At 40.9% G+C, this 25,304-nt stretch overlaps 1 protein-coding gene and 1 pseudogene across 1 annotated transcript; both read right to left on the bottom strand.

The window, feature by feature from the left end:
- Window positions 1-4,565: 4,565 nt before the first annotated feature.
- LOC144372592 (tyrosine-protein phosphatase non-receptor type 12 pseudogene) lies at window positions 4,566-6,941 on the bottom strand (annotated as a pseudogene).
- A 7,239-nt stretch (window positions 6,942-14,180) lies between these two features.
- Window positions 14,181-15,378, bottom strand: LOC144372593 (atypical chemokine receptor 3-like). The gene has a single exon (XM_078035937.1). The coding sequence runs from the start codon at window positions 15,376-15,378 to the stop codon at window positions 14,290-14,292; it is 1,089 nt and encodes a 362-aa protein (XP_077892063.1). The 3' UTR covers window positions 14,181-14,289.
- Window positions 15,379-25,304: the final 9,926 nt, after the last annotated feature.

Consider the following 25,304-nt stretch of genomic DNA (forward strand, 5'->3'; position numbering starts at 1 on the left):
TCTACTAACTTAGGCCCTTTATATGAATGTAAAACAAGTAAGTTTTATGAAATGGATGGGCTCTCTATTTCTACATATAGGTAGAAGGAAACAATGCTAATAAAACTAAAGAAATTTTAAAAGGGGATGGATAGCAAAGAGTTTGTTTAGATAAAATTATTTGGCAGTAATGGAGTTCCTGCATTATGTGAGTTGGACATTATTAATGTGTTGGAACACTCACGGACTCTATCCTTGCCCTGTTCCTCTTGACCAGTGAGTGTCTTGTTGAGTTTTATGGGAATGTGAGAAAAGAACACCTTTACTTGACATCAGTCCTCTTTTAAATATTTTGTGTCATTCTTCCTATCTGAAAAAATCAAACACAGGTGTCTTGATTGCTGTTGCTCTCAACAGATATGTATTCCTAAATTCCCTGCAGACTGACTTCTGTCTCCTGTGCTGACATTTTTATTTGGAAGATGATCAGTCTTCCTTTTAGCTAAAAACAGCTTTTTAGCCATATTTTATATAATGCATGTGTGCCTACATATGAAGCTCTCTCCCATTTTCTATACAGAATAACTCAATATATTTTAGCTCATTTTGGATTTATGAAATTACATGTGCTTGAAATATTACTTGACATCTTATTATGTTTAGTATAATATATTTAAAGCAATGTTATATAAAATAGTAACTTAAAGGTAATAAGAGGGATTTTCCCCATTCTAATTAATGAAATAATTTTGTTTCAAAGTAAAATTTGACTTCTTTATTTCTAAAAAATAATGTTGAGCCACTTTAAATCCTCATGCTACTGGATCCTGCAGTGGCCCACCCCTCTGCTGAGGTCTTCTGTCATTGTCTCTCTGACACAGTGTTTTTACATGGTGTCTCCTGCTCCTCTTTAATGTGCTTGTTTAAGTATCAGGGCACAGAATTCCTACAGCTCTTTCATTCACTGTTTGAGAAAGTTCCTCTTAACCCTTGCCCCTTTGCTTTTCTCCATCATTTCCACTTCTCCACAGCTAACATTTCCAGCCACACTACAATGTGTTTCCATCCTAAAGCTGAAACAACTGGAGTTGAAATTGGCTGTGACATTGTCATCCTAAATTCAGATGTTTTATAATTGTATGTTTATTCTTCATTGTTGAATAAAAGTGACAACTTTCAGGTTTGAAATACAAAGTAAAATATCAAAAACAATCTGTAGTAGTCTTTTAGATACCAGTCAAAACTAAAACCTCAGGACTGGGGTTGTGGTTCAAAGGTAGAACACTCACCTGGTGTGCGTGAGGCAATGGGTTCAATCCTCAGCACCACGTGAAAATAAAATAAAGATATTGTGTACACATACAACTAAAACTACATGTTTATGAAAAAAATCCAGGTATCTTGTGCCTTTGGTGATCTGTTTGTACCATGAGTAGTAACACAAAGAACATTTAGATTGTAGGTAAGATGAATCAGACTGTAAAAGTAAATCTTAACACAAAAATGTATTTAGTCATTACTATTTATTTTTGTCTTCAAAATGCATAACCTAAGTTATTTTTTCTTTTATAGGCATTGGCTCTCCAGAAGCTTTAAAGAAAATTCTTTCCCTAACTGAGGAAGGAACTTTGGAATGTCACAAGAATCCAGCTGATGATAAAATACAAAGGCATCTTCTCAGCTGTCTCCTCCTCCAACTTCCCCACAGAGTTCTCCAAGGAAAGGTAGAACAAAATGAGTTGTTCTTTTCCTTTATCAAAATTTATACTTTTCAGTTTTAGTAAATTCTTGAATTATTATATTGTATCGTATTATAGAATTTTAATATTATAATAATTTTTAATTATCTCTTTTATGATGTTCAATGGAGTTTTTGCCCTCCATGAATAAACTTGGAATTTTTAAATTTCTTTTTAATATTATTCTTATACTTGATAGAATTGAATTAATAAATATAAAATCATTCTAAAATTTAAGGTTTATATTGGCCCTGTGTATAAAAGATACTGTTTATGTGAAAATTCCTTATAACTAATTTTGATCGAAAAACATTAATACAGAAAAAAAGCTCTTTGGAAACAAAAAAATACTGATGTTCCTGATTTATATTTCCACTGTGTTAATATGGGTCTTGTGTTTTAGGCAATATAAATATTCTCCTTATATGGATACTTTCTTATGTTAAAATAGATGATAATTCTCTTCCCCATAACTCTCCAAGTTCCTTCCTTCTCCTGCCCTTTAATTAAAAGGGTGGGTGTCAATCATTAGTAAAAGAGCTAAGAATTAGTTTTCTTTCAAGGAAGATCTAAAAGGTTAATCAATTATTAGATTTCACTCACTCAACAAATGACTGCTCTTTTTGTATACATTTCAGGCATCTGTGCATTTTGTGTGGTTGTCTGTTCTAGGCCCTTGTTAAATGGTGGATATGTCTCAATTCATTTCTCATCTGGTTGTTAGGTGGTAGTGGAAGTCAGCTAAGATGTTCTGGCTCTGGGTATTAACCAGTACCTCCATTTCTCTTGAGAGTGAAAATAGTAATTAGAAAACCAAGGCACCACTGATCCATGGGATGATTCCTCTCTTTCCCACCCCAGTTTTGCTTCATCTCAATAGATGAAGGAAATGGGAGAATTCCTCCAATGTCAGGTGCTCCATCTGAGTGATGATTTTTCTAAGCAGTGTTTTCTTATTGTTTTTTTTTTTTTTTTTTGCTTTTGGTTTGGGTTTGGGTTTGGGCTTTTTTAGCAAAATTTCAGGGAGGGATTTAAATCTTTCTTATTAGAATTTGTAGTTTTGTTTATAAAAGATATTTCATATAAGAATATGTTAAATCTTTAAACCCAGGTGTAAACTCTAAATGAGTAAATACCTGACTATTATATAGTTGGAAATATACTTCGGTTAGGAGCCCTTACAATACATATATATATTCTAAATATTTATACATAAAATAATATATTTAGGATATATATCTACTGTGGTGTCCTTAATACATTATAGAAAAGAAAAAAGTAAATCCTGAGAAGGTTTGCTTTTCTTTTCTATTAAACTTATCAAGACAAGCCTCTTCCTTGATATTTTCAGAAATATTTTAGGAACAAAGGAAATTTAAGGATATGGTTAACCTGGAGAATTATGTGGAAGAAAATTAACTATTTTTAATATAAGAATGAATCCATAGAAGGAAAAGATTTTGATTGCCTAAAATGTAGTCTCTTTAAAAATACAACAAAAAGATAATCAAGATTCATATTAATATAATGAAAAAAATAAATCTGGAGTATCAGCATGTTTTATATTTTCAAAGAGCTCTTCTGCATTAATGTTATATGATCTGTTTAGGACAGGAAATGGAGATGTGTTGAGGCATTTTACAATGATGGTCTTGGGGAAAGTACACATTGTATCCTAAACAATTAGCTTTTTATGTGATTCAGCTAACACATTCTTCACTTATTTATGTATTTCTTTATTTAGTTGTGATTGGAAACAATACATTTCTTTTATTTATTTATTTTTATTTGTGCTGAGGCTCAAACCCAGGGACTAACATGTGCTAGGTGAGCACTCTACCACTGAGCCACAACCCCATCCTGCTAATACATTCTTAATGTTGAAAAATGAGTAGCAAAATTCCAAAGAGACACTCTTCAGGTGTTATTTCTTATTGTTTTTTGAAGACAATCTTCAGTTGAATTTTTCTCTGCTGCACTTATCACTCTAAAAATTGAAAACAAGATTAATGACTTTGAAGTTTGGAAAAAATCTCACTTTCTTTTTTTTGGCACTGTAAAATTGGTTTTGTTTTTTAATGGCAGGTCAAATATTCTGAAACATAACATATTTTGATAGTCTTCTAATCCCAGTTGAGTTCAAATATTAAAGTAACACACACAAGCTAAGAGAATTCAATATTGTTCCAAGGCACTTACTGAATCTCCATGACTAGATGAAAACAAGAACAATTAGGATGACGATTAGACAGTATATAATATAAAAATAACTTTTTGCTTACAATTTACAAAATGTATTATTATTACAATCTTTCATCTCTGATAACCTGCAATGCTGGCTGCATGAATCCAGCATTTTTAAAATTCAAAAACTATTTTCTAAAACTTCAGGGCAAATAATTTACAAATAAGGTACACAAAGATTTAGACCATGCAGAAATTTCTTACATCTTCTGTTAATAATATTTTATGACTGCAACTTTATCAAATTATATACCTACTTGCCCTGTACATATACAAAATAATGCATACATGATAAAACAGCAAAAGAGTAGTCCTTAAACTCAATTTATCATAAAAGTATTACTATATTAACATGTCTACAAGCAGCATGTAACAGGGTTAAGAGAAATTAATTCAATAATACTTGAAGTTACAAAATAAACCATATTTAATACTTTTTCCTAAGGCAGGTAGATGGTCCCAGCAAAGTAATATCATGGTAACAATCTACACTGCTATTAGTCCCACATTTTAAAGATGGAATACTATAAATCTGGCTTTCAGTGGCACTTGGATTTTCCAGTAAATTTAAAGTGTCTTTTAGCTCCCTGAATCATGTTCGTTCTAAGGTGGATCTCTTGGTCCTTTGGGTTTTCCACAGCGATTACCAAAACCAATATCTGTGGCTTCTGTTGGACTCTCTGCTATTTGATCTTTCTTCTCACTGGAAGTAGATGGACATTCTGTACAAGTCTCTGTGTGAATATCTCCTGCTGGATGATCACATTTTCCATTTCCAGAGGTTTTCAAGCCTTTAGATTCTATTTGTTCAGACCATTCCTAACTTTGGAGTTCATTCCATTCTGATCTTATAGGTATATTATGTTCACTTGCCAAAACAAAAGATTCAGGAGTTCTTTCAGGTAGGGGCGGTGGTGAATCTTCACTAACATCACCATCTTTTTCAGCACCCAAAAGTATTGTTTCTGCCATATCATGTCTAGCAATGGACATTGGCGATACTTTCCTAGTAGAAATGCTTTCAGTACTAGTGGCAGCAGAAACCGTGGCACTTGCTGTTGAAATATTAGTTTTATTCTTGGTCACAGCACCATCAGAGTTCCTTTCATCTGAATCCAAGTCCTCAGAGTGAAGAGGATTAGTAAAGCTAAGGGGTGCTCTGAATAGAGGTGAACTATTTTGATGATCCACAAAGGTTTCAACGTGTGCTGTAGGAATTGGTGTTAAACTCAGTTTTCATAGTTTGACAGTGCATATCTGAGGATTTGCCTTCAGATAAATCAGGTGTGGCATTTTCAGGTCCATGAAATGACCACATTACATGCCCTTTTTTATCAAGAGGCAAGCAATCTGGCCTTGGAGATGTGTCTGAATTCTTCTGTGATTCTTCTGGTGCAGTAATAGGAGCTTTATTTGACTGTGCTGCGCTACAGTCCACACAAGAATTCTGTGATATTTCATCAACTTTTAGATCCCCTGAATTTACTTCCTGTGGCTTAGACATTTTATCAATTATACAAGATGAAGTAGATTTAATTTTAATTGCATGTCCCCTATTCAAGAGTGCGTTCCCATCGAAACTTTTTGGTCCCTCTTGGAGAGGGACTTTCTTAATCTCAAAAATTAAATTTTGCTCCAATTTTTTATCTATTTGTTCAATAGTTGATTCATTTTTCCCTGGAGGATCTGTTGATTTATTATAGTTTCTGTTGAGGTCTGTTGAATGCTGTTCTGAAGAAACCACATGCAATACTGGCTTTGGGTGGTATCTGTCATTGTCCTGCCACACAGTAGTGACTGTTGGAAAAGCTGAAGGGGGAGAAGGTGTCAAGACGGGCGGCACTGAATGAGGTTCTGGTGGTTGCAATATTTCTTCCTTAGCATCCCCTTCTACAAGGCAACTTCGAGTCCTTGGTGGTTTTGGAGAAGGAGAATCTTGTTTTTCTGTATCTATGGAGCTGACCAAACTTTCAGTGCTAATTTCATTCCCTTCATCAGCAATTTTCTGGGTTCCATGAATTTCATACAACTGTAGCTGTTTTTCAAACAGTTGGGCGATAGCTCTATGAACAAGCTCATATTGCTCCTTTGTTTGCACTGCAGAGTGCCTTTGAGTTCTCATTTCTTGTATTAAATTAAATACATTAAATTCTTCTGGTATTTTCCCAGCTTTTAGTAAATTCCACGTATAATCTATGGCACAAATGGCACCTGTTCTTCCACAGCCTGCACTGCAATGAATACATATAGGAACATCTTCAGGTTCTTGGTGTTTCCTCATTAAGCTTAGCATATCCAGAATAGAATCAAATGATGAAGGAACATCATGGTCTGGCCAGTTCACATAATGAAACTGATAGAGCCTACGAGATTCATTTTGAAATCCAAGTAACAGTGTCCTAATGAAGTAGTCTGTCCTTGCTTGTTCATCTTCACAAGAAATTTTGAATGCTGCAAATGTTATAGGGTCTTCACCACACAAAGGCCAGTAGCACTCACATTTTTTCCTTCCCATCTCAAATTCTCGACAGGCCATTACAATGATTACAACGTTGTACTCCCATATCATCCTCCAAAAATCGATTACTGGATTTGCTAAAGGTCCTTGGGTCGCCACATATGCTTTTGGCCCATAGACACCCTTAATAAAATTTGCATTGATATAGTCTGAATCTTGAGAAGGAGTCTTTAAGATCAACTTAACTCGGCTGTGATCAAATGGCAGTATGTCCTTATATCTGTTCTTTTTAACATTTTCTTCTTTTTCTCCAGTGGCTGTGGGATAAATCTTTTCTGTTCTATATTTGGTAGATAATCTTCTTAATCGCATGAAGTCCCGGGCGAAGTTGTCCTCCCCATTGTGGTCCGGACTCTTCATGGCCTGGACCCTCTGGATGAATTTCCTCAGGATTTCCACTTGCTCCATCCTCCCGCGTCCCCCAGGCTGCGGTCGCTGCCCCCCCCCCCCCCCCCCCCCCCCCCGCAGAGCCAGCTCCGTCTTCCCCAGCTCGCTCCCCCTGCCCGTCCCTCCCTCCCGACCCCGCCAACCCTGCCACTCCCTCCTCCTCCCCACCGCCCAGGCGGCGGCTGTGGCGGCACCTGCCCGGCTCCCGACACCACAACTTCCAGGAGCAGCCAGTCGTTCTCCCACAGTACGAGGACAGCCGCTGTGGCTAGCGCCAACCCCAACCCCCAGCTTGCTCCATCCTCCTTCCCCGCCCTCCTCCTCCTCCGCCCGAGATGCCGCTGCCGCCTCAGGAACACTGCTCTCCGCTCACCCTGCACCCTTCCCTGGTTCTTCCCCCCCCTACCCCCCACTCGCAGCCGCAGCCTCAGCCGCCGCCTCTCCCCACAGGCGCGCCCCCGCCGCCACCCCAAAAATCTCACTTTCAAGTCTACTCAGTTGTTTTTATTTTTTCCCAATATTGGAATTCAAACCGAGGCCATGGTTATATGCTAGGCAAGCACTACTGTGAATTGTCTCCAGCCCAATTTATACTTTTGGTAGGGAGGGTGATGTGAATTGAACTCAGGGGATTTCAACCACTGAGTCACATCCACAGTACAATGTGCTATTTTATTTAGAGATTCACTGAGTGGTTTAGCACATCACTTTTGCTGGGGCTGGCTTTGAACTCATGATCCTCATGCTTCAGCCTTCAGAGCTGCTGGGATTGCAGGTGTGTGTAATTGCCCCCAGACCCAGTGTCCCTTTATGGGTTATAATAGTAGTGTAACTCAAAGCCAAGGGAGCTAAAAATACTCAAGTTATGCTGTGGTTTCTGCATCATTTCATAGCTTTATGACAGTATAAATACACTTAGGGCAGTATACATACACACACACACAAAAAAAAATACAGATGTATGTGTCCCTTTTTAACATTTAATTACATGATTTAGCTCCATCAGATTAAACACTTACTTTAATGTTGTATTCACTTTGTTAATGAAACCCTACTTCAATGATGATAATCCATGGCTACTTTCTTTGTTGCTTGTATTTGGTGGACTTCATTCTGATGTTGTGAACCTAGAATGTCTAACTTATGTTGTTTTATTTCTCATGTAGGTCATCCTTTGGCTCCCAGTGGTACTGTATATAATTTTTCAGATTCTGGTCACAGTAAAATTTCTTCATGATCCAGTATTCTCAGCAATTCTTTGTTTGACTCTGTGCCAGTCTTGCTCTAGAGGCAACCTGTCAGCATTGTGGAAACAAACTTCGGTGTGGCAGGACAGAATGGTGGACCATGACTAAACCCCATCTACCCCTGAGGGTAGGTGGCTTTCCTTAGCATTCTTTCACATACCTTCTTCCAAGTCCCTGTTAAGAAGGAGTTCCCCATGTGGACTATTAAGTATGGGTGACAGTATGCTATAGACCTCTTCTTTGATGTAAGCCGCTTTCCTTAAGTATATTTGTATTTACATTTGATAAAGAATAGTTTAGATATGCGAGTTTTATGACATCTGCTGTCTTACCTGCAAATAACAAGAGTGATTTAAATGGAAAAGAGTTCCTTTTTTCCCTGCAAATTGTTTTGCTTCAAGTTGTGATAACAATTTAAGGTTTTCAAAGTGTGCGCTTTTTTATGTGAAAGATAAATGAATGATAAAGCTGATTTTGGAATTGTTTTCAAAACTTCAAATTAGTGACATATGACTACACTACTTCCCTAGAGTCTTGAAACTTTTACAAACACCCCTTCCCAAACACGCCTGAATGTGCACATATTCACACATAAACACTCACAGAATTTTTATCACTCTCAGTAAACACCTTTAATTTCTATTTGGGTAAATCGGAAAGAATTAAATTAAAATATTGATTACAACTCTATTCACACTTGTACTGGAATAGAAATCTCCATTTGGGGTAATCTGAGAGGACTATGGAAAAGTGGAGAGTTAGGAATTTGAAGCAAAATCCTCTCAGAAAACTTATGAATCTCCATTTTTCTCCTAACTGGACCTTTCCCATGCACATTTAAATGTGTCCCAGAAGCTCCCATTAAGACACATCACCATGGATCCCATGTCTCCTCCTCGAATCTTTCCTATCTCATCTTCCTTCCAGAGCTACATATGCTGGCCCTCTCCTTTTATTATCTCTCCCTCCCTTTCAGGTATCTCTGAACTGGCTTCCACCCATCATTCCATCTGTAGTATTAATGTCTCAAGGCCTCTACTCCACTAGGTCCTTTGACTATTTTGGAATTCTTCCTTAATTCATTGAGCTTCATGTACAATGTTGAGTATTTCCTCCTTCTGAAAACATTGTCTTCCACCACTGGTTTTTCTCCTGCTACTCTGGCCCCTCCTTCTCAGCCATATCTTCTGGCACAATCTCTAACACTTAGGGCTTTGTTTCTGGAGTTTTTGTCTTGACTTTGCTCCTTTTCACTATATACTCTTTTCCTAGGAAATCACGCCCAAGCCTTGTTATCATCATCATATAAAACTTAAAAATCATATCTCCCCACCAGATACTATAAAGTATCAGTCAAGATATCCAGCTGCCTATTTAGCACCTATCTTAGCTTTTACCCCTTGTCCTTGTCCAACAGTCCCCACCTCAGTGAATGGTACCACAATCCTTCCAGTGGTCCATGCCAAGAAGCTTTGAAATGATTCATGTCATCTCTTACCTGCCACTCTATATTCACTTATAAACCAATCCTGTCCATTTTGCCTACAAAAATTCCAAATAACCTTTATCTTTAACTCACCTTTGCTCTCCAAACATGTGATACATTCCCAGATCCACAGTAATCTTTTCAAGGCAAAGATGACCAAGCTTGCTTAAACATTTCTGGCTTACAAGACATGCAAATCTATCCTGTGCCTGCTTCTTCTGTGTTCCATTACTTCCCCCTTCAGCTAGAAAGATCCTGATCTTTACATCCTTGGACTTTCTGTTTCCCTTCCCATAGGGCCTTTAGGTAATTCCTGACCCATAGCATATAAGCTTCATGGGGCAGGGGCTTTATGCTTTTTACTGGTCATTATAATAACTAGCACAAAAAATGATGTGCAGTGTTCCTTGGAAAATTACTATTACAACATGACATAGTACACTGTGTGAAGTTCCTTGTTTCCATTGTAATTTTAATATTTCCTTCAGCAGAAAGATTTCCATATGCATTGTCCATGATAACTTCTAGTGTCTCTGAAGTATTGGTTCCATCCAATTACTCCCTAAATGACTCAATATGCCCTGGCTGAAGAGGGCCACATCTGTATTTGCAGATCTTTGGGATGCTGAGGCAGGCTGATGTCATCCATGTAGCCAGGGAATATATACACATCCTGTCTCAAACATGAAAAGGCTTGGGATGTGATGTAAGTGCTGTTGTTCTTGCCAAGAACACACATGTCCCTGTGTGTTCTTGGCAACAAAACAATCAAAAAGTTTCAAACAATATAAATATTCACCTGCAATTAAACACAATTTAAAGGTTAATTTTGAAAATAAAATTTTATCCACAAACTCACACACACACACACACACACACACACACACACACACACATGTACACCTCAATAATTTTAATTGTGTATACATCTCTATATGCATTTATACATTCCAGATACAAATTATATGTCAGGTATGACCTTTCTAAATATTTTTCCCATTCAGTTGCTCATCTTTTTTCCACTTAGCAGAGTCTTTTTTCCCAAAAAATCTATTTAAATATACCATAGAACAAAAAAATGTAATCAGTAATTTAGAATTGAAAGATATTACATATATATATATATATATATATATGATAGATAGATATAGATATAGATATAGATAATATTTCATCAATCAATGAACAAATATACTTTTTTTCTCCACAGCAAGGCTCATTGTCTAAAATAGACTATATCTTACACAACAAAGGAAGTCCTAATAAATACAAAATAACAGATAATACTCTGCATTCTCTCAGATCACAATGGAATGAAATTAGATATCAATGATAAAGTAAAATATCTAACAAATTGAGACTAAATAATACACTATTGATTGGTGAATGGACAGTTGAAGAAATCAAGGGTGAAATACAAAAAAATTCTTAGAGGTAAATGGGAACACTTATACAACATGTAAAATTCTCTAACACTACATCTCAAAGCCCCAGAAAAAGAACAAATCAATACCCAAAGCAGTAAAGACAGGAAATAAATAAAAAATCAGAGCTGAAACCAATGAAATTCAAACAAAAGAAACAAGTGAAATAAATGACAAGACAAAAAGATGTTCTTTGAAAAATAAAATAGATAAACCTCTGTCCATGCTAATGAAGGAAGAACGAGAAAAAAGTCAGATTACTAACTAAAACACAAGATGAAGAAGGAAATGCCACTGCCACAGTCCCACGTGCCTCTCCTGGTGTTCCAGTGATGAGTCTCCCACGTGCCTCTCCTGGTGTTCCAGTGATGAGTCTGCAGTGTCTGGTAAGCTCATGGTCCTGGTTTTCTGGATGAGGTTCTGATGTGCCCAGGAGTCCATGTGTCTCTGATTTAATTTAGTGAATGCACAGGGAGTAATTTTTTTACTAACCTGATTCACTTATGTATCTATTTGTGCCTTATGCTGCTGCTGCACAGCTGGGTCATTGCCTTCTTTCTTATTTCTTTGTGTGTTGTTCTGGGGATTGAACCTCATAGCATGGCATGTTTCCACTGAGCTACCTGTCAGAGTTTTATTTTTTATTTTGAGACGGGAACTCACTAAGTTGCCTAGGCTAGCCTGACACCAGTGATCCTCCTGCCTCAGCTTTCTGTGAGTCTAGGATTACAGACATGCACCATTGTGCCCAGTTGGGTTAATTCTTTCCAGTAAATTTTGTATACCCAGCATCTGGTGGTTGTCCACTTGGTCTGACAAGGCATGAGTCATTCTGCCTCATCACTTGGACTCAGAAGGGTGTAGCCCAGGAAAATCTGCTGCTTCATAAAACAGGGTAGCTCAGGTATGGGCAGTGTTCTTCTGCATAGTGTGGAATGGCTTGGAGCCAGCACAGCCTGCTCTCCACAAACCTCCTAACTGCTCTGCACCTCAGAGTGGGTGAAAGCTACCGAGTGGTCACCCGGCTCTACAGAGTGGTAAGAAAGTAGTCCATGGTCCCACTAAGCAAGGGCAATAGGAGTCACTAAAGCTGGGAGGCACAGGAGACGTCTGTGAATGGATAAGGAACCCCACCTGAACCCAGCACTATGCATCTATATGCCTGAACTCCTGGGCTAGGAGGGGTCCACACTGAGTGGGAGGGGCCTGAACACTCAACGTAAGTTCAGCTTTTCTGTTCTCCATTCTCCTCCTCAATTCATTGGTTGGGAGTTTCCTGTTTGAACTTGACCTCTAGAAGCCTCAGGGTAAACATGGCCCCATTTTAATGGTAATAAGTATTTATCATGTTATGATTTTCCCCAACTTTGTGAGTTTCTTGTGTTATTTTTCCTTTCTCTTGCATTTTCACTTATTGATCTGCTATTATTATAGCATTCATGACAGTATGCATGCACCTGTGGACATGTGTCAAGCATATTGGAGTCAGCATGCCACAATGCCTGGCCTCAGAACTCAGATTGTGCAGCCTTTGCAAATGGTGCTATCTGTAACTCCGAGGGACCCCTGGGCTGTGAGTCTTGGTGAGCCCATATGTTCAGGGACATTCCAAAAGGGCAGTAGCCCCTGGATCTCAAGAAGACCCACCTGTGTATGGCCTCACCTGTGCTAAGATGGGAAGGACATTTCCCTGAGCTCCTACCCAAAATCCAGGTCTGTAGACGGCTGTGGCTCCTGTGGCTCTGATAGTGCTCCTCCAAGGAGTCCTCCCAGTGAAGGTTCATGTGGAAATGCAGAAGCCAGAGTTTGGTTACTGCCTCAAGCACAGTCAATAGCCTTCCCTTTGTTACAGGCTCACTTTCTGCAGTTCAGTTACTTGCAGCCCCCCAAAAGGCTAAATGGGATACTCTAGAAATACATAATTCCTAAGTTTTAAATAACTTTTATTACAGAAAATTATATAGTCATTCTAATTTTCAAAATTGTTGATCTCTGTGTCTACTTTATAAATTAAACTGTACGGTAAATGTGTATGTCTAGGAGAATGTGTAGTAAATACATAAAATATACATAATGAGTCAGGTACTTTCCAGGTTTCAGGGGATCTTGGGATATATCTGGTGCAGATGACAGGGGAGAAATGTAATTAGTTGGTCTATGGTAAGTAGAAAGTATGCATTTCCTGTGCAGCTTTTTCTTAGGTCTGCTAAGAATGTAAAAGCAGCGCTGCCTTCAACCTTCAACAGGGATTGTGTGAGGGGATGTCACACTGGTGCTGGGAGCAGAGGAGCCCTGGCCAATCCAGGCTCACATTTCCTGCATTTCCGTCTCCAGACATCTGCCCACCACCTCCCTCCCCAACACCACCTGAGGAGCTTCTAAAACACACTCAGCACTTTGAATGCTGTGCCTTTCATGCCACTCACCCACACTAACCCTCCAGTTTGCTCTGTGGCAGTTCTCTCTTTATTCTTGCTCAGCTTGACTGTGTGTGCCAGGTGTGTCCACATAGCAACATCATGAATGCTACCTCAATGCTGGCACACTTTCACACTTTCAGGAATGCACTTTTAGGAAACAAAGTTCTTTATTAAAGAAATAACTTACAGACTAAGAGAACTCTGTTCATTCTATGCATAGGTTTGTAGCCTGTAATAGTCTTCTTTTGTTTTAAATGTAACTCTGCAAAACTATTAACATCCCAAACAGCATTATGAAGCCATTTTTGTTCCATATCCTGTGCAAATACAACTTACCACAGAGATATAAAACTTTTATAAAGAACACATTTCAGTGAAGAATGGTGTACCTTTATATATATGCATATACATGTATATAAATACATAACTTTAAATTAGTTAAAAATGACACCCTTAGTAAAACTAAAGTCAAACTAATCTTAAAACTACAGCAATCTGAGTAGGATTATACCTCCCATGCAATATTTAAAATACATTTAACTTTCCAATACTTTTTATGCAGTATGCCAATAGTGAGAAAATGAAGACTTAAATATAATTCAACATATAAAAATTTCAGGAAGAGCAGAAGGTTCTGTTGTATAGATGTCCAGTCAAGTGTTTCCTGAAGCTGACTTTGACAGACAGCACTGGATAGAGAGTAAGATGCACAATGTGACATCTTACTCTATGACGCCTTCTCCTCTTCATGTCACTTGGGCATCAAGACCCAAAGCTCCCTTGCTCTCTTATGAAGACCATAAGCCATGTTCACAAGCTCCATGACGTGGCCTCTGCACAGCAGGTCATTTGGAGTTTTGCTCCAGCACCAAGTACTCTGTCTCTGACACTCTGGAGGTGTTGGTGAGCTGGGTGAGGCCTATTTGGGCAGAATACTGAAAGGTGAAGGCCTTCATCAGCTTGTACCTGTACTTGTGGTTGATGAAGCTGTAGAGCACAGGATTGATGCAGCAGTGCACCAGGGACAGGCTCTGTGTGACATGTAGTGCTGTGAGGAGCGTGTTCTCCAGCTGGCAGGTGAAGGGGAGGTTGTGCAGGATGGAGAAGATGTCCAGCAGCACTGCCACGTGATAGGGGAGCCAGCACACAAGGAAGACCACCACATAGGAAAAGATGATCTTCCGGATACTCTGATTCTCCTGATCACCAGAGGCTGAGATGGCCCTGGAGAGTAGGCAGTAGAAGACAGTGATGATGGAGAAAGGGACAATGAAGCCCAAGACAACAGAGACAAGCTCCATGCCGATCAGCCACTCCTTGATGCTGTGCTCAGGGTAGAACGACCAGCAGTAGGTCTCGTTGTTGGAAGCAGACACCACAGTCTTCAGGTAGTAGGTGTTGGGCAGAGACAAGCACAAGGCCAGCAGCCACACCAGAACGCACACGATGTGGCACACCATCTTCTTCCTGCGGCTGGAGGTGCTGGTGAAGTAGATGATGAAGAGGTAGCAGTCGATGCTCATGCATGTGAGGAAGAAGATGCTGCCAACAAGGTTGACAGAGAAGGTGAGGTGCGTGACCTTGCAGGTTAGCTCACCCATTTGCCACTGGTTGTCCTGCACCAGGCTGACCACCCAGTCGGGGATGGTGATGACCACCCACAGGTCCATGATGGCAAGTTTCAAGATGTAGCAGTGGGTGTCATAGCCTGTGTTCTTGGCCTGGATGTTCACCCAGACCACCACAGAGTTGGCAATCATGCCGATCACGAAGATGAAAATGTAAATGAAGAAAAGTGTGTAGAGTAGGATGCTTTTGTGGGGCATGGTTGGGCAGTGCACTGTATCAATCAGGATGCAGTTGCTGCTGTTGCATGGCCAGTTAATGTCAGAGAAGTTTCTTGGCTCTGTGTAGTCAAAGAGATGTATATCCATGGTAGGGGGAGTGAGAAGGACCTACAGCAACCCAGAGAGATGGGAGAGAGAAATCACTCATCAGGGAACCTCGACTTCCAGTCAAAACATTTTTCTGGGGTCCTAATAAGGCCCAGCAGTTTTGCCCAAGTTCTGAGGTGTCTCACAAAGAAAGGACAAAAGAAATCAATCAATCAATCATAAACAAACAGCCAGAGTCTCATTGACACAGTGTCCAAAGACAGACACAATGTTGGTTTTCTATCTTTCATTGGCTGTCTTCTTCAGACACCATCAGCCTGGCTGTGCTCAGAGTGTGAAATCAACATGGTACAGGGCCAAAGAAACACCAGACTTGACTTGTCTCCTCTATGTAGGTGGCAGTTCTGTCACTTGCCACAGGTGGTGACTAGCCAAGATTCAGTCTACCATGGGTTACTCAAAGTGACTCCATGTTACACATAGCAACTTCTGCAGGATCCAGGATAAGAGTCAATGTGTGCCAAGTGGCCTTGACAACTGTTTCAGAAACCAAAGCAGGAACATTCCAAGGTTGGAATTATGGCTCCTCCAACCAATAGTGTCCAACATAAGATATACTGGTTATCCTGACCATGTCTGCTGCACTAGAACAGCTTCACCCACCTCAGCATTACCTTAGGGACAAAGGGCCTATCCCCAAATATGAAGGGGGATACATATTACTCAATGACCTGTCACCTGCAACTGTCCAGGAGAAGCAATCAGCTTCTCCTCTTTAGCAGAAATGCAAAACCTCATCTTGGCTCTTCTCCACTTGGGAAACTGTTGCATAACATCCACCCCCAAAGAGGGCCCAGGAACCCACAGAGGACATGCAGCTGAATCAGGCCCTCCTTAGGAAAGCATGGAACAGAGTCCCTAACTATGGAAGACACCTGCTGCCTACCTCCACAGCCTCAAAACTTAACAGGTGGCCCACTCCTGAATCCCAACAAGGAAGACTGTGGGAGGCCTGGCAGCTCCCTCTGTGGGAGGTAGGGGATAGAGGTGGTTGTAGGATCCCCTCCTGGTTGTCCAACCCAGGCTTCATGTGCAGAAAGAAGGCCTGAGCATCCCAGGGTAGTGATATACCCTCTGCTCTACAACCAGGTCACTGGCCCAGCAACCAGGAAATCCCCACAGCCCAGTGACCCCAAGTGTTTGGAAGCTGACATTCAGGCACAGGAGGCCACTCACAGGGGGCAACACAGAATCAGGACAAACAAACCCTCATCAGCAGATGTCCTGTCCTAAGACAGCTTCAAGGATTCCAAAAGGATATCTGGCTAACAAGGCTGTGGAGGGTGATGCCAGAAGATGGGCTCCTGGCCTCCCAGACTGATCTCGGTTTATCCAGCCACCCCAAGCTGCCCTGAAGATACTCCTGCCACCTCCCCTAGGACACAAAGTGTCTGCGCAGACTCTCACCCTGCACCTGTGAACCCAGATGGATGTTGCCCCTGCTCTTTCACATGGCTCCAGTGCAGAGGCCTCTGGCAGCAGCCCTGCTTCTTCCTTCCCATTTCCTTAAAATGGAACACATTTGCAGTTTGACTTAGTTTAAGGCACTATTTCTTTCCCAAATCTCATCTGCTCTCATAGTCACTGGAAGTAGAGGAGCCCCACAGGCATGGAAACCCAAAAATGCTTTGTTGGAGGTGGCTGTGGCAATTCTCTGCCCTACTGGCACAACCTGGGTACTTGGCAGGGACAGCATTAAATCCTAGAGCCCAAAGAAATGAAGGACCCTGAGCCTTTGAGAGCCTGCACTAGGATTTTAACCCATTTGCCACTCTCTCACACCTGGGCTGCTTTTCTGGCCTGCCCTCCCTTTCCCTCCAGGGCATGCACACTGTGGCCCTGATGCAGTCCAAAGAGAATGGTCCCAGACAAGGGCAAGGGCACAGAATAAGAGAAACCTCCTCCTGGGGCTGAGCAGTGTTCTTCTAGGCCCCTCCTCAAATCAATTCTGACACATCCCTTGCACCTGGCAGCTGCCAATCTTTAGTATCCTTTAGGCCAGAGTGGACTTGGACAATGGGAAGGCTCAGGGACTCTGATCTAACCCTGTTGCTTCTGCCTCTGCCCTCTGGGCCTGGAGTCTCACAGGATTTTTGGGACAGGCGGTCCACCCTGCAGTCACACCCTTCTCTCCCCTCAGGGGTTGAGAGTGGCACCACCGTGGAAGGTGTGGTGCAGAGACACAGCTGTTACTCCCCAAGGTTGAAGCAAGCAATGTGTGAGTGTGTGTGTGCACAGGGAGAGAGACAGAGAGTGGAGGAAAGAGCATGAGAGAGAGCAAGCACACATGCTATGTATGTCCTCATCAAATCTAAATGTAAAAGACTCTTTTTGAAATTTTTTAAGAGAGAGAGAGAGATTTAATATTTTTTTTTTTAGTTTACGGTGGACACAATATTTTTATTTTATTTGTATGTGGTGCTGAGGATTGAACCAAGTACACTGTGCATGCCAGGCCAGCATGCTACTGCTTGAGCCACATCCCCAGCCCTGAAAGAATCTTTATTGATTCTATACTGTAGCAGAAATACCAGAATGTTAAAACTATTATTACAGATGAAAAATTGGGGATTAAAAATTTATTTGATTAGCTTTTTCTATTCTTTTACTTTCACCCCTCTCCTAATTCTGAAGTGATTCTTTAGAATCTATATTAATCAGATTTTCTGAGAAAAATCACCTTAAAAGGAGAAAAGATTTGTTTCTGCCTGGTTTCAGCCCATGGTGGCTTGGATCTGTTGTTTGGGGCTTGTGGTAAGACAGAATATCATGGCAAAGAGAATGTAGTAGAACCAACTGCTCACTTCATGGCTGCCAGGAAAGAGACAGAAAGGGATGGTTTGGAGTTGAGTCCAAGTATAATCTTCAAGGGCACAAACCCAATGACTTCACTTCCTTCAACTAGGCCCTACATTCTACATTGTCCACCTCCTAGAAGTAGTGCCATCAGCTGGGACCAAGCCTTTAGTATATGACACTTGTGAAGGACAATGGAGATCAAACCATAATAAAATCCTGTAAGGATTACAGCCTAAAAGTCATTTGAAAACTCAATTCCACAATATTTTTATAGCATCCTACAATATGTTCATATTCTGCTTTAAATTATTATAGAGCAACAAGGGGCTGGGCATATAGCTCTGTAATCGATTACGTGCCTAGCATGCTCAAGGTCCTGGGTTCCATCCCTAGTGCTACAAAAAGAAACAAGGAAGGGTCAGTGCTTCATGAGGTAGTTGTCTAAATCTGAACAACTCCAGACATTAAAAGATCCTAATACTACCTAATGAAGTAAAGAGAACAAGTGTCTTCCATGTGGAAACCCTTCAAATGCTTGAAGTCAACTATGTTATCTCATTTCAGCCTTCTTGAAGTTAATATTTTAACTCACTCAAAAATCATTTTGGGACACCTACCATACACACTATGTAATATATTTGTCTGATCTGATTTTTATAATCCAATCCTGGCAGGATTTATAATCATTGTAATATCTGTTTTGGAAAAAAATGGATGTTTTACTTCTTTTTAAATACTCTTTAAAAACTTAAAAATTACTGGAATTATCTGTTTCTTAAATACTTGGTAGGTTTCTCCATAAAGTTGTCTTTTTTTTTAAATGCTAATAAACATTTTTCTACTCTTATCTTATGTAAAGTTGTACATTTAGATTATACACATATACACACACATAATATAAGTCATAGAACCACCTGTATTTATGAAGAGGGTTCATTCATAATCCTGCCAGTTTGTCTTTCATTTTCCTCTTCTGGCAATACCAGGAATCTCCTAATGGCCAAAAGTTATGTTAATTCTTTGTGCATAATTCTCAGTACCTTTCAGTTTCATCTTTTAACACTGCCTATCTTAATCTCTGTACTGCACTGGTAGCTGCTCTCACCTTTCCTCACCCACAGAGATAAATGGTGCCTGCAGAGTAAATCACAGCCTGGTCCCTTCCTTCTCCCTCCAGTACCCGTCAGTTGGAAAATGCACACATTCATGCACACATAAGATATATTTTTAAGATCCTTGTATTTTCCATTTTAGGGACCAAATCTAAATTTCAGTCAGCCAAGAGACATTCATGAACATATTATCTTCAATCAACCCTATATTTGGTTAAAGCAATGTAAGAACATAAAGATGTGAGCCACTCATGTTTACTTGGCAATTGTGGTTGATATGCTTTTCAGTAGCTTTAGAGGATTACTGAAAGATGAATTGATGAAAACAGGGCACACCTACACTTTCTTAAAATTCTTACATGCCCTTACATGCTAACGACTACTTTCAGCGTGCAAAGTAGATTTTCATTTAAACAAACACATCATATGCATGAAACAAACCAATGAAATCATCTTGAGAAACTATCAACATATTCTGTGGCTGGTTTATATACTAAATATCAAGTCTTACATACAGTTATAATTCATTCCTTTCATTCCTTCACCATTCTGTCCATTTATTATCCAATTTATCTTGACCTCCAAAGCCTTCACAAATCAATCCCTGGATTCCTGCCCTTTGCCTCCTCCAGGGCCAAGCCACCATCTCTACTGAGCAGGTGCAATGCTGTATGATGGCTTCCTCAGGGACCACTTTTGATCTCTGTGCTGTCCGTAAAGCAGTGAGTACTTTTAGACTCTGCACCTGCTTTCTTACTCTTTCTCTTAAAACCCCCAATAGCTGCCATCACCAGGTGACCTCAACTGGGCCCCATCCCCTGGCTGCAGCGGGTGGCCCCAGGTCCTCGTCCCTACTTGCTCCCTGCCGTCCCCAGGCTCTTGCCTCTCTTCCAGGCACAGCGGCTCCTCCTGGGCTGGAGACGCTGTCACCACTGGTATCGCCAGGTCTTCTCCTCCTGTCACTGTGTTCTTTTTGACATTTATATTAAAATGTCAACTCTCCAAAGCACCTGTCTCTACCACCCATTTTCAAGACCTCACCCAACTGGTCACAGACTGTAGTGTGGCCTTTCCCGTCATCCTCGCATAAACCCACAGCCATGCACGGTTTCCTTTGTTGTTCCATTTTATTTTTTAAATTCAAGCTTTGTGATGTGAGGATTGCTTGTACCATACAGTTCACTGCATCTGCTATTCTCACAATATCCACCAGCCCACAGTAAAATGTTCAGCATCAATGAAATTACTGGGAATCCCCATCATGTTAACATCCAACAAAATCGATGCTATGTGAAACTTTCCAAGGGACAACGAAGCCTATTATAAGCAGGGGAGCTGTATTTTTTTGTTGTTGTTGTCCTGGGGATTGAATCCAGAGGCACTTGACCACGAAGCCTCATCCCCAGGGCTCCCCCACCCCTTTTTTGAGACAGTGCTTCATGAAGTTACTTGGGGCTTCGCTGGGTTGCTGAGGCTGGTCTTGAACTTGCAGTTCTCCTGCCTTAGCCCCTGGAGTCACTGGGATACAAGCCTGCACCCCTGAACCTGGCAGGGAGCTGGTTTTGCTTAGAGCTCTCTGGCTGGCTCATGCCACAACTCCTGGAGGAACCTGCCCCCTCATCTCCACTCCATAATGCCCCGTTCCCCAGTGCCTCAGCCAAATTATCAATCTATTTTGAAATCATAAGATGTAAAGAATCTTGACCCTCTCGCAGCAGTTTAGAAGTGTGGAGAGAATAGGAAGGAAAAGAGGTGTGTGTTTCTCCCCAGAGACAACAGAAGAGAGTGGCCCCCAGCCCCTGGTCGGCTTCACAGAGCACCGACCCTCCTCCCGGCCGGATGACTCACTCTGCTCAGGCAGAGGTCATCTGAACATGTCTCCTAGGAGGCTACTTGACAGCTTGTTCAAATGGTGACATCTTTCTGACCTTGGCTTTTATTTTTTCCCATTTCCGAATCACTTGGGAGACTACCGGGAGATGTTTTAATTTGGGCTATAAGTGTTCTCATTCTGTCACACCCCCGACATATGGCAGATGCACTGCTGGATGACCTAGCTTTCAGCTCAATCCTTTTAGGAAGAAAAAGTCGAATTTCTTACATTCAGAGCTAATCTATCTGTCAATAACAGAGAAGTCGCACTATATTTTTAAAATCACATTTTCAGGCAAAAATTTAACCTGTATTTATTTCTTTTGACTGAAGTAGTATGTATAGGTAAATAAATTGGTTGGCTGTGTGATAAGTTCAAATTATTGTAAATGTCATCCTCATTACAACAGAACACTGTTTTGCTCGCAGATGTACCCTAGTGCTCAGAGCAGTGTCTGAGATGTAGTTGCACTCAGTCAGAATTGAACACCTAAACAAATCGTCCACCTTTAGAGCAAGGGACAAGATTGTACAATTTCATACATAACCATGTCTTAAGATAACTCAAAAAAGATAAAGTATATTAAAGTATTTTATAAACTCCCCCAATGATTTTAGAAATATTCCATTGAATTTAAAAATCTGAAAAAAGCATACATTTCAAGACTCTGATCTTTTAAAGAATTCTCATTAGCACAGTCTTCCATAAAAAGTATCCATTTGTAAGCATCATTTACCTTTATTTTAATTATTATTTATACAAATAACCTTTAGAATCCACATGAGACTACCAGATAAAATTACTAGACAAAAAAACTAAGTTTATTAGGCATATTGCAATAGAGAATCTGCCTTGATAGAATCTTAATAGTTTCCCAAAATGAGTAAATGGGTAAAATATACCTATGGTTCTGTGACTGGGGCTGGGTATTTCTGAGGTACACCCTGGAAACGTGGGGCCTGGGGTGGAGTGTGTGTGTAGGGTAAACTCCCTTTGCATGAGAGCACAGAACGGTGTCTGAAAGGGAATCTTCATGAGCAAACTCAGCCTTCAGTTTCAGTTGGTCACACACAGTCTTACCAGGAGCAAATATTTCTTGAGGCAAGCAGTCAATCTTTTGAATATAATCTTCATGCCTTATCATGGTACTGCTTCCTGTGGTGTTGAAGGGTGGATTCTATTCCCGTTGGGGGTGCATGTGAGTGAAAAGAGGCAGGGACCCTGAACTCGAGGGCCAGAGGGCAAGGGGAACGCCAGTCGCTGCTGAGATGCTCACGCAGAACACGCGTCTCCAGAGCATCCTAGCGCAGCCACCGGGGAAGGGGCACGCTCCAGGCAGACAGGCCTGCAGAGCCGTTCTCAGTGGCGCAGGAAGAGAGGGCACTGGCTCGGTCGTGAAGGTGACTTGAGCTGCTGTCTTACAGGCAGGCGGGTGGACGTGGCCCCTGAAGCCCATGGCTCCTGGACAGCTGGAGGGAGAGGCTGGCTGCGGCTTCCCCCACCCTCGTCCTAGGATCTTCCTCTTCCAGGCTCACAAAGTCACGTGCCAAAGACAGCAAAGCCCAGAAAAGAGACAGAATAGGAACAAAAGCAGAACTGGGCGGAGGCTGTGTTGAGGTGTGCACAAAGCAGTCCTTCCCAAAGGGGGACAGTCTCCACCCGATTCAGATAATAAAAAGATTCATGAATAAATCCATGTTTGAGAGCTTGAAGAAAGGAAATTTGAGCTCAGGAAAACAAGAGAAGCCACATATTATTACCCTTGTGGGCTGCCCGTGGAGGATCGGATGATTGTGCGAGGACGCTTCCCTCTGATCTCTGAGGGACATCCAGAGTGACTGACCCTCAGTTTTCTCAAAGATCAGCAGAAACTTCTCTGTTCAGCAAATTTGACTTGAGTTGCTCTAACCAGAAAGATGACCACTTTGCCAGAGGTCACCAGTATTTCAAAAGAGGAAAATTCTGGAAGGGTATTTACAGTGTCTTCGGTCTCATCCTGGTGATTTTAAAGCAGCCCGGGATGGGACTACATTCTCATAATAATGATTCTGGACGGTGGGCACCAGAGGGCAGGCGTCTTCAGCTGTCCTTGGTGCCCGCAGCGTGGGCTCATTCACACCTGTCCTACCCAGGAGTAAGTACTTCCAAAAGCAGGCAATCCAAAATGTTGCCCAGGTCTAGGAGTGTTCAAGGGGGACAGGAAAGTATGCTTGGTCCCAGGGCGGTTTATTCCTGTCAGTGATGATTCATTGTGCACATACTACAAGGTAGGAAAGGCAGAGGAGGACTAGAACGAGCTGATGGAATAGAAAAGGTGATATTTGAAGAGAAGCAATGACCGTCCTAGACAACTAGGTCAAAATGGTGCATGCATACACTAGATTCTGAGGTACTTTTTTTCTGGCATATTAACACAAATGCTACTTGAAAATATATTTAGGTATAGTAACAAACATTGATGAGGATTAATGATGCTTAGCCCCAAAGCAATGTCTATAATATGTAGGAAAAATCAACTAATTTCTGATTAAGAAAAGTTTCTTAAAAATCAACTTTTTCGTTCATATTTTTCATGAGATATGGCTTTGTAATACTTTGGTATCATTGGTCTGTTGATTTTGCTCCTAATCTTATAGAAATACAATAAATAGAATTTAAATTTATTTAGTGTTTTATTGATTCAGCTTAGATGAATAATTAAAAATAATAATTTTTATATGACTTTATGCAAATTATCACCCACAAAAACCCTAGGATCTCCTCTCTCTTTTATAATCACACTTTTTGGATCAGCAAGTCCTCTGGGATTTACAAGAACGTGGAGGAGACACTGTCCCCTTGGGAAGCTTCTTTTGAGAATGCTGAACTCCACATCCTCATGGGGAAGACTAGCGCTCTGAAGCAAGCTTAACAATTACCATTTTATGCAAATTGAGATAACAAAAAACCTTAGAAAGAAGATTGTAAGTTGCTGTGCTAAACTATACTACACATTAAGTTGAAAATAAGGGGATAGGTATGTGTGGATGGGGGGGGTCACTTGAAGACCCCCGCAATAATGTGTATGTGGAGTACAACAGAGTGAAGAAGTCTCAAATGCTAGTTCATCCTCTCCCAGCTCCATTCAGCAGTCTGTGGCTCTGCAGGTTAGCAGGCCTGTCAAAGGTCTAGCGCCCAGTTCTTCACAGAAGTGTCCCGCCCTCCTGTACCAGTCCTCCTTAAAAAGTGCATGTACTTTGCTTTTATTCCACAACAGAGTCTTCTCATATCTCCAGTTCTACTCTGTATCTCTCACATCTTTAGGCTGCAGGATAAATCTAACTGAAGCATCCTCCTATGAATCTCCGTGTAGTTGTTCCTGTATTTTCATAATTGACCTAAGAATGCAGTTCTCCAGAAAGAAGATCGAGTTCCTATGGATAGAATCATTCTTTTTCTAAAAACTCCACTAATAATGAAAATAAACAAAACTACAAATTGCCTGAACTTGAGACATGTATATTTTAAAAACAGCCCAGACATCAGCTCTGAGTTCTGAACTCACATCCAACCTCCTACTTGAAATCTTTTGCAACCGTGACCTTTGCTCCCTGGGTCCCTAAGTCTTTCTCAGAGTCCCCTGTATTAGTAATAGGTGTATCAATCTTTTCACTTCATAAGACAACACTTAGGGCCATTCCCCACCATTTCTGCTTCCCCAGAACTGTGTCTATTCTAAGTTCATGACATTTCCTTCACCATTATTCCATGTCAGGCGACGGCTATCCCTGGACAACTGTGGGAACCACATGTTGACACTCTCCATACGCAGCTGTGTTCTCTTGCAGGCTATTCTGTATGATGTTCTGTATGACGTGGCCAAAGCAATTATTTCAAAACTTAAATCTGCAGCTGTGGTCTTTTCTCCTGAGCTGAACCTGGTCCCTTTAGTGGCTCACTTGTCTTCAGGAAGGACCTCACCTTGACAGACAGAGACCTGGGTGGTCAGGCTGATACTGACTTTCAGCACATCTCTTGCATGATCTCTTGAGTCTCTGCACCCCAAACAACCTGGACACAGTACTCTGTTTTCACCACGATATTCTGTTTTTCAATACTCTGTCACATTTTAGTGCAAGAGT

Source organism: Ictidomys tridecemlineatus, unplaced genomic scaffold (assembly GCF_052094955.1).
Source record: "Ictidomys tridecemlineatus isolate mIctTri1 unplaced genomic scaffold, mIctTri1.hap1 Scaffold_135, whole genome shotgun sequence".
Taxonomy (NCBI): Eukaryota; Metazoa; Chordata; class Mammalia; order Rodentia; family Sciuridae; genus Ictidomys; species Ictidomys tridecemlineatus.